At 37.8% G+C, this 10,203-nt stretch overlaps 1 protein-coding gene across 1 annotated transcript; it reads left to right on the plus strand.

The window, feature by feature from the left end:
• Nucleotides 1–2,673: 2,673 nt before the first annotated feature.
• LOC145469362 (GFP-like fluorescent chromoprotein cFP484) lies at nt 2,674–9,977 on the plus strand. The gene is made up of 5 exons (XM_081453057.1): nt 2,674–2,696; nt 2,808–2,908; nt 5,015–5,233; nt 9,216–9,440; nt 9,777–9,977. Exons 1-5 carry the CDS (start codon nt 2,694–2,696, stop codon nt 9,916–9,918), a joined length of 690 nt encoding a protein of 229 aa, XP_081309183.1. The 5' UTR covers nt 2,674–2,693; the 3' UTR covers nt 9,919–9,977.
• Nucleotides 9,978–10,203: the final 226 nt, after the last annotated feature.

Consider the following 10,203-nt stretch of genomic DNA (forward strand, 5'->3'; position numbering starts at 1 on the left):
CTAACCGATTGATTTGCTCCTGTTACATAATATAAATTTATGGACCACGCACACGATTGCACTTGACAAAAATAGCTAGGCCCACCATTTTACAAGTACTTGGACACGTGTTGACATCGCGTTCACTTTTCAGGGGAATCGCGAGCCAAAGACACTAAACTACTTAGTGTTCACCAGCTATTTGCTGAGCAGTGTAGCTGTAAAAATGACTGCGCTTTTGATACCATCAGTTTGACTCTTTCTTAACCGACACATTGAGGGTTAACAGTAACGTAACGGATAATACAAATTACATATGTTGTTACAGAGTATTAGATAAGTTATCGAATGATCCTGGACTCCGGTCTAATTTCAAAACCAAAACGCCGACCTTTTCTTTCCAATTTTAGCTTGAAAAAAATGAGCACGATTGATAACAAACCAAGGACGTGACAACTAGTTTGATTTAAATCTACTAAGCCAATTAGAGATTATGATAGTAATTGACTTATTATGTCTCTGAAACAGGCAGATCTTATATTACGACGATAAGGCTTTCTTCGTATTACATGAAATCTTGTATTTAAAAAAAAAAAACTGTCTATAAGAAGCCATCCTATTTGGGATATTTTAAGTCATGCGTTGTAACTCGGCACCTCTTAAAAACTGATATGAAAGCTATCGAGCTTAGAGTAATTTTGTTGATAAATAATTTCACTAGACTTCATGTACGCCTCCAGGCGATATTTCAAATAGGTGCTTTTAATCAAGGGCCAAGGACATTCAACACTGATTGAAGAATACTTTTAGTGTTCACTGTTTGCACTGTAGCATCATGAAATTATCTCTTTTCCTCTGGGCTACCCGATAAACTTACTAATTTTCACCAGCCATGTGAAACGCAGTTTAGTCATGAAAGTAACCGCGTTTTGGGGGCCATATTGTGAATCTCTCTTAGAAAAATAGTAATAATAATACTAACTTTATTCATTTGATAAGAATTTAATTCAAAAGTCACAATTGATAAAACAAAAAATAAGTAAGACGAATGAGGAAAATCTATCGATTAGAAGTTTGAATTATTTTGCAAAATGCGCCATCGAATTCCGTTCTTTTTAGCTCTGCGTTTATATGTGCGACGGTTTCAAATGCCTCTTGAAGGATTAAGTTTTGTGAAAACGTTGGTAACATTTGGAATTATTTACGCAACGGACCCACTTCTACAAAACACGACTAAGATCGTTTGCCTCGGCTGACTCACCTTCGATATTTTAACTATAAACCCCTGTAGACCATGCTGAATTACGTGCGCCATTTTTTTCAAAATCAGGGTAGTTTTCCACACGCTTTATCTCTGAAACGCAGTCGGTGACATCACCATAAAGAAATTACAGCAGTGAATAAACCATAAAGCAAAGTTGAAAGAGATGCCACGAGTCGTTCTTGCATAACTTACAAAATCTTAAATAGCCTAATAGCCCCTAGGGATTCATCATACCTGCAAGCACGCATAAAGTACTTCTACGGTTAACACGAATTATACATGACAAACATACTCCAATGTCATTATTTACCTTTATTCAAAACATTACCATGCTATGAGGTTTTTTTGACAACTTTTTATATTTTTGCCATTATATATTGCTCGAAAGTTATTCAGAAATCATCTTAAAAGTTTAGTAAAGGTTACATAATATGAGATGGCAAGGCGACCTTGAGGCTAGTTCATATCTAAAACATAAGGCAGATGTTAAGCTGGCCGATTGGCTTTCTCCTCATTACACGATTGAGCGGTTTTCAACTAAGTGTCGTAAAACCAAAGCCAAAATCAATGACTTACCAATTAGACTACTCAGCTCATCTAAAACCGTAGTATAACCAAAACCAAAGTAATTGTCTGATTACGTTCGACACTCAAATGAAAACCGCGCTATTACGTAATAAACCGCTAACACAATTACACTTGCGAAAAATAGTTAGTGGACATCCCAAGAGTTGACCATTTCAAAAACACTTGGACACACGCTGACTTTTCAGGGGAATCGAGGCAAGTACATTACAGAAATGTCAGAAATACTTGGTTTGTTCACTGGTTGTACTCAAGGCTACTCGATAAACTTTCTAGTGTGACTCTTTCTTAATATGAAGATTAACGCTAGCGAAATGAAGGATATAAGTTATATAAGTTATTGTGGAATATTACATAAGTACAGTAACTTATAAGAGAGGATGAGTCTCTGCTCCATTTTCAACTCCTGGTGTAAAAAAGACACTTATCAGACTGATTGATTAAAAACCCAGGATGTGATACTTAGTTGAATTTAAATCTGCTAAGCCAAATTAGATTGGTTGAATGACTGATTAGGTATTGATGAATTATGTAATTCCATAGGATAAAGTCTTTCTTTAAAGTAATTCCATTAAAGTTTGCATCATTACACCTGTTAGTCGATACTCCAAGGTGATTTTCACGTGAACAACAAAAACGTGTGGCTTAAAACGATAGACATCAAAGGGTTGTTGTTTGTTACAATGGGTTGTTGTTTGTTAAATTAGGGTTCCTGGCTTATAACTGGTTCAATTTTGGGTGTGACATTCAGGTTTAAAGCAGCATCCTCAGAGCTTACGTCCCATTCACCCTGGTGATTTGGAAGAGAGCAGATCAAGGGCAACAAGAGCTGTACTAGGCTAAAATCTTACTTGCGTCTACCATCATGGTAAGTGTTACACGAGAAAGGGTTTTGTTTTGTTTTTGACTGATGAATTTACTCTACTGCTTATTCTGAATTAGTGACTGATCTCAGATTCATCCCAATTTCTTTCCGTAGAGTGTGATTAAACCGGAAATGAAGATCAAGCTGCGTATGGATGGAGCTGTGAACGGGCACAAATTCGTGATTACAGGGGAAGGAAGAGGCCAGCCTTTCGAGTAAGTAAAAGTTTAGAAATGTTTAATTATTGTGGTCAGTTTTACGGCATCCTTGCTTCGAACATTGCTTAGTTTTTTTGTTTTTTTGTTTTCAATTTTTTCTTTCCATTGAACAATACGTAATATACCAAGAGTAAGTCTAAAGCCGTATTTCATTCAGGATATCGCAGCAGATACAAAGTCTATCTATCTTTCCTTCGATTTTACCATAATTAATAGAGAGGACAGGTTATGAAGGCCGGTAAACATCATAGGAGAAAACATAGATGCCAAGATTTATGTTGGAAGGTTTACGTGCACAATCTTTTGTTTTGCGCTCATAAACTACGAATGATTTACGTAACCAAAACGGTTTTATTGGATAGTTCCTCAGTACGGAGTAAACAACTATCGTGTTTTGCACACGATCAAGGCCAAAAAAGAGAGCAAAAGCATACAAAAAAAAAAAGAAAAAAAAAAACTTCGTCGGATTTCATAACTATTCGCTTCCAATTAAAGCTCATTGAGCTGGCTGTGAAACTATACCAAGAAGTTTGAAATAAAATGAATTGTCTAATTTTTTACACCTCTAAATGGGAGCGTCCGAATCACCTTTTGAAAGCTACATTTCGAAGCGAATTTTGTTTTTCGTTTATTTAATTTGTTCCTCAGTTTCCGGAGCCAACGCGCTAAGACAAAACGTGTCTGCGATTTGCCATATTTAATTACCGTGAAATGTTACAAAATATTTTCGAAATAGGATGAAAGAAGCATGGAGTGGCCGTAGACACGATTTTTTTTTCTGTCAAACTAGCTACTGTCCAAATTTTAAGGGATAACGAACACATTTTTTTTCAGACTAGTAGCTTTTTAAAAAGGACCCAAAAGATTATTCGGACGCTCGCATTTAGAGGTCATGAAAAATTCGACAATTCATTTTGTCTCTAACTTCCTAACTTACTGTAATGTTTGCGTATAGATAATAGAGGGAAATGGTAATGAAAACCTGGCAAAGTTCTTTGTTTTATGTTTTTGTTGGCTATTTTTGTACAAAACCTACCAAAATACAAAAGGTGTTTATGTGTGCTCATACAACTAACCAACAGAAGCATTGCAATCACTGTGTAATTTATACACAGTCAATGAGCATAAAACAAAAGATGTGCAGGGTCAAAGACCTCCCAACATAAATCTTAGCCTGTTTGTTTCCTTCTTTGATGTTACGTTTACTGGCCTCCCTAATCATTTCCTTCTATTATCTATGGTTTGCCGGTGTAAAAGAAAGGCACCAAACATTTACCAGAAAAAAAACAACATTTACACGATTCTGAAAGTTTGAGGTCAGACTCTCAAAGTCAAAAGCAAATATACACTTGTTTAATTAGGGCTTTATCTAGTCAGTAACGGACAGCTGTTGATGAGAATTTCAGAACTATTCTTCGATTCCCGTCAATTAACCAAAGTAGATACATGTATTTGCCTTCATTATCTCAAGACTTTGTGACGTAGAAAAACAAACATTATGCCAAAAACCGAAAGCATAATGTTTTTTTGTTTTTTGTTTTTTTTGATCGCAAGGCCGCATTTCCTATGTGTTATCATTTTGCGTGTTTTGTTCTAATCTGGCAAGAATGGAAGTCTCCTGACCAATGAAAATTAGGCGCGTTTCCCAGTTACGTACAAAAGGTTGGTCATCTCATACACGCGGCCCCCTTGTACTCTTGGTATCATCGCAAGTAGAATTTTTCAGCTATTCAGCGTTAAGACGTATTTGTTCTTTTTTCCCTCCACCTCCCCGGTCACCGACCCGCAGACTCTCAACATATCTTATAAAGTATTTTATTTTAGTTTTTACTGGTGGCGATTGTTTCAACCCCGCCTTTCCTAAAGATATTTTAATCTTTGTTTGTAGCCTTAGTTTTAATTAAACGCGTCACATTTGTGGTCATTTATCCCAAACGATTTGTTTTCATTGTGCTCTACCTATCTCTTCAGCAAACTAGTGCGACGTCTTGCGGAGCTCTCGATGTCTTAATGTGTACAAAAGACTCAAGATCAAAAAATAAGTTCGCGTTGTATATGAATAGTACGTTTTCTTACGTCTTTGGTTTCTTATTTGTGTTTTAGGGGAAAACAGACTATGGACCTGACAGTCATAGACGGCGGACCTCTGCCTTTCGCTTTCGATATCTTGACAACAGTATTCGATTATGGAAACAGGGTATTCGTCAAATACCCAAAAGACATACCAGACTATTTCAAGCAGTCGTTTCCTGAGGGGTATTCCTGGGAACGAAGCATGACTTACGAAGATGGGGGCATTTGCCTCGCCACAAATGACATAAAGTAAGTAAGATGTAAAGCTGATGCCTCTCGCCGAGAAGATTTATAGGAATTTTTTAGTTCCATTCAAGTCCCTTGAATTTGTGCCCCTTTTTAAGCTTTTGTGCCCCTTTTCTTTCTTTCGGTACAGTTTTAACTTTCTTAATCCTGTCTTACTATATAAAGTGTGAACTACAAGCTCAAAGTGCCCCATCTCATCTCATTCCTCATCGTGCCCCGTAGGACATCTAAGATCATGTGCTTTAAAGTGTCTGCAATCCCAGTATTTTTTTTTTAGTCCAAAGTAATAGATACATTCTTGATCATATTACCGAAAACATTTTTGCCTTTGGTTGAAACCGCGATTTGATTTTTTAGGAATCTTCAAAGTCGTTAACGCTGTAATGAAAACCATTACCGAGTCGAAGAAGCTGTCAAAAAGATCTGGGCAATTTTTAACGACAGCTTTGAGACAATCAGGACTAAGGGAATAAAAAACCAACTTTGTGCTTTTTTTCCTGGCGAGCGTGGTTGCATTCTTCGTTGCCTGGAGAGGTTTTCCCGTCTCGGGAAGAAAACGAAGCTTAAGTTTTTATTTTGCTGTGGAAATTTCAAGGTTCATTACCTTCCATCTTCACACCGACCAATTATATAATTCTTCTCTAATTTCTATGGAAAATAGCGATGTCGAACTGTTTCATGTCTGCCATTATATATCGCGAAGCCTCCGAACGTGTAAGTCTAAAATATTTCTCAGCTGTTCAGAGTTCTACATTTAAACTTGAGCTTACATTAAGCAAGCTTTTCTGTCTAACGTTTTTTTCCGTCTTAACCTACTGTCGTATGAAAGACTGCATTTATTTTATGATTTTTTTGTAATATTTTGAGTCTGAAGACTTTCTTTCGAGTAATTTAAATCATGAAACTTGAAGGCAGTTGCAGATCAGTCAACAACATCGAAAATAGCCACCAGTTGGCATGTCTCGATAATAGTGATAAATTATAGAGGTTTTGAAACCTTCATCCCTTACTGTTCAGTACCAACGTGAACTCGCAAATTTGAAATCATTTTTCTGCTTCTGCATATGGGACCGTCCAAAATGGACTATTTGCTAGGCACAGACTCAATGTGAACCTTCACTAGGTTGAGGTATTTTATTTACAAGCTATTGACCCGTGAAAATAAAGAAAGCAGCTTCTGCTCACATGCTTTGGCATAATTTGTACTGGTGATAAGCATCAGTTTTATTTGTGTGGTGGGAGAAAGCTCTGTAATACTTCTGGATATCAAAATAGGGCTGCAATATACTGATCTGCTGAGGGAGATAATTTATGGAATAGACCGAAGGAAGGCAAATGAGCCATGTTACCTGTAGTTGAGTGCTAGTAATGAGGTAGGCAGGTAAAATGGTCATTCATCCAGGCAACTAACTTTAACTTGGGTAAACCTGAGTGAAAAGAACTTCCGCAACGTTTGAAATAGGCCAATTTTGACACTTGGCTTTAGGGCTTTCGAGAATAATAAGAAAAGACATCAAGTGCAGGGATCGGTAACAGTCATTTAGCCCCCAAGTCTATGAGCCCCTAACCATTTAAACCCCAACCAGAAGTCGATAAGCCCCCAACCAGAAATATAAAAAAAACTGTATATTTCTCGTTCTTTAAGTATGGATAAGGGGCTAATCGACTTGTGGTTGGAGGCTAACCGGCTAGGGGCTAAGCAAATGACTGGTAACCAAATGATCAGGTTTGTTTTATTCCTCTAAGGCAAAAAAGGTGAGTAAGGATGTTAATGTATCAAATTCGGCCTAAAGTGTTCTGAATGTCTTTAATAGCACTTGTCTCAAATGACAACTCTTAATGCAAGAGAGGAGCATTATCCCTTTGAAAAACTGATTGAGAGGTGTAATAAAAAATTAGCGCCAGGGAAAGGGCTACAGGAAGAGCAGCAAAATGAGGTGGTAAAGTCAAACTTCCTGCACACTCTCCATCTCAACGATTTGATTGGACCCGTTATTTAAGCCGTTAAGTCAAGAATATCAAAACAAAAGTCTAAGGATGATTATGAAGAAACATAAACAATCAACGACACAACTATTGTGTTGTAACAAAAGAGATGTCGATGAATTCTCAATTCTGTCGAGGGACCTATCCAGTATTCACTTTCATAAATAACGCCAGATGCTTTGCCTAAAACTGAAACAGACCACTTGTAGTAACGTAACAGAAAAGCGCCGTACCCACTGCACTCACTATGAAACCTGCTTTAACCCTGTCAGTTAAGTGCAAGCAAAAAAGGGTCACGAAGCTGTTAAGCTGTTCAAAAAAAGCAACCCTTACCATCAGCGAGTCCGGTTTACCACGTTGATAGGACACCGCTACAAAAAAAGCTCGAATGAAATATTCATGCCTGCAATCTGGCTCAAACTGTGGAGTTCCCGCTCGCAGGTTTACGTTGGAATATTTATCCCCGATGCCTCGATCAAAATGTCCAAGATTTAGATGTAGGGCAACTGGAACTTTTTCTTAGATGTTTGAACGTGAAATATGCACGACGTTTACAAAACTTTACAAGCACATCTTGCTCACGAAAGTCCACCATGTTTGTTTTTCACAAACGAGTACTTAGTCTCGCTCGGCCAAATTTCTTAACTGGGGCGATCATAGAAACTCGGCTCCAGGCCTCCCTGCTTGCTCTCTCTCTCTCTCCCCCCCCCCCCCCCCCCCCGGCTGGATCTGGGTCTCATGCATTTCGTGACGTCATACAAAGAGATTATTCGCACGACATTCGCACACATATACTTGGTGGCCTAGGGTTGTTGTAACATTATTCTGAGCTAGAAAATAAGTATAAACCTGCGAGAGCCTATCAAGTTCTTGGCAGTGTATATTAAGCGCCCCGGCGAGCAGGATTTGGGAAGATTTTGATCTAACGGCGAGTCTGCAACGAAGAAGGAATGAGTAACGATAAAAATTAAAATTACAGGGGCTCTCGGGTTACAGAATTTTGGTAGAATTCAAGGTAATTTATATTCCCGACCCAAAGTATTATCTTTGTTTGAATGTATTAAATGATTCTGGAGACTGCAGCTGATTTGAGTCAGAGTTTCAAATATTCTTAGTCTGTTAACACGTACTACGCGAACGATCGACTCGGTTCGCGGCACTTCGCAGTTGTGTATAGTTTATTGATCTGAACAAATAGCCACCACCTAAAATTAATACGTGATACTTTCGTCGGAGAATTGCCATGCAAAAAGTTATCCCAAGTCAGAGTATTCTGAAATTCTATCTACAAATCTTCGAAGCGATTGCAATTTATTTAGTTCAACTTTGCATTACCTGTGGAATGAGTACGCTAAATCAACTGGTGTTTACAAGCTCGTGGAAACAGTCTTCCTGAGTTTAGAATCTGAAGAAGTTTAGACGATAAACGTGCAATGCATCTAAACATCTTATATGTTTAAGATCGCCACGAAAAGGTCAGTTCATTGACATACTACGGAAATTCATTACTACTCTTCAATATCCACTCCCCTTCTCTTCAGTGCAAAACTGGCGCCAATACATTGCATCCTTGTTAGACGTCACTAACCGCAGTCTCCGTTGCCCTCGGTCGTGTGCTAAGTAATCCCGACTTAATAGATTCCTAAAAAAAATCGCGGTTTTAACCAGCAACACAACTGGTTGCGGCATTTTCCTCCATGCAATACAAAGATGTAATCCCGCTAAAAATATATTTTGGGGTTATGTGCACTTTAAGGCATTTTTTCAAAATGGTTCTGTCTGTGTATAATAAAAGGAAAAAGAAAATTGCCACTGGTTTCATCTGTTATCATCTGTTAAATTATATTGCCAACTATGCCTGTAAATCTGAGTTTTGTTCATATAATCGTTGTATAGTTGAGAATCTTTTTCTCTATATTTTTAATTTTTAACACGTGACAAAGTGTTCCTTCTATTTTTGCATGGTAATACTGACTACGTTTTATTTCTTTTTTATCAGAATGAAGAAAGACGTCGACAACCGTGACTGTTTCTTCTATGAAATTCGATTTGATGGAGTGAACTTTCCTGCCAATAGTCCAGTTATGCAAAAGAAGACCGTGAAATGGGAGCCATCCACGGAGAAAATGTATGTGCGTGATGGAGTGCTGAAGGGTGATGTTAACATGGCTCTGTTGCTTGAAGGAGGTGGCCATTACCGATGTGACTTCAAAACTACTTACAAGTAAGTTCTTTTTTAATATGCGTTCAACATATTGATGACTCACAATAAGGATACATGAATAGGTTTATCAAGATATACTAAGTTTTAGTGGTCACTGTTACATGCAGTGGAATCACTGACCTCTAGATTAGAGATGCCCGATGTGGGGATTGGTGTTGAACGTGACTCCAAGAATATCTGAACCACGAAGGCAAAATCCAGTTATTTACCCAGCGAACAACTGGCAACGATCACTGCCAGCATGTTTTAACTTTTAAACCAGTATTGTATTTTTTGTATGCCGATGCACTCGACCCAGTGTCACTAATTCGAGTTCCTTTGCCTCTTTGCATGCAGAGCTAAGAAGGTTGTCCAGTTGCCAGATTATCATTTTGTGAATCACCGAATTGAGATAACATGGCATGACAAGGATTACGACAATGTTAAGCTGTATGAGCATGCAGAAGCTCATTCTGGACTGCCAAGGCAGGCCAAGTAAAGGCTTCACGAAAAGCCAAGACGACAACAAGCAGAAGAAAAGTTTTTTCTTTTTTTTTTTTTTAATTGAAAGCCGTTAAATCGGAATTAGTGTTTGATACTATCAATTCGAGGATTTCTTTTGGGATTTGATAAGCATTAGCTTTAAAGTCAGATTAAGTTAAAGATAATTTCCATTTTTTGTGGGATTACAGTTGTAGTCAAATACAAGGAAGAAAACAATAGTGAGAATAAGCTTGTTGTCAAAACCAGGTTTTGTAGAGTGTTCTTATCATAGACTACTGGC

The sequence above is a fragment of the Orbicella franksi genome, chromosome 15, assembly GCF_964199315.1.
Source record: "Orbicella franksi chromosome 15, jaOrbFran1.1, whole genome shotgun sequence".
NCBI lineage: Eukaryota > Metazoa > Cnidaria > Anthozoa > Scleractinia > Merulinidae > Orbicella > Orbicella franksi.

Coding starts and splice junctions, on each gene's coding strand:
- LOC145469362 (XM_081453057.1), top strand. Junction 2,909..5,014: donor GGAAGAGGCCAGCCTTTCGA/GTAAGTAAAAGT, acceptor TTTGTGTTTTAG/GGGAAAACAGACTATGGACC. Junction 9,441..9,776: donor GACTTCAAAACTACTTACAA/GTAAGTTCTTTT, acceptor CTTTGCATGCAG/AGCTAAGAAGGTTGTCCAGT.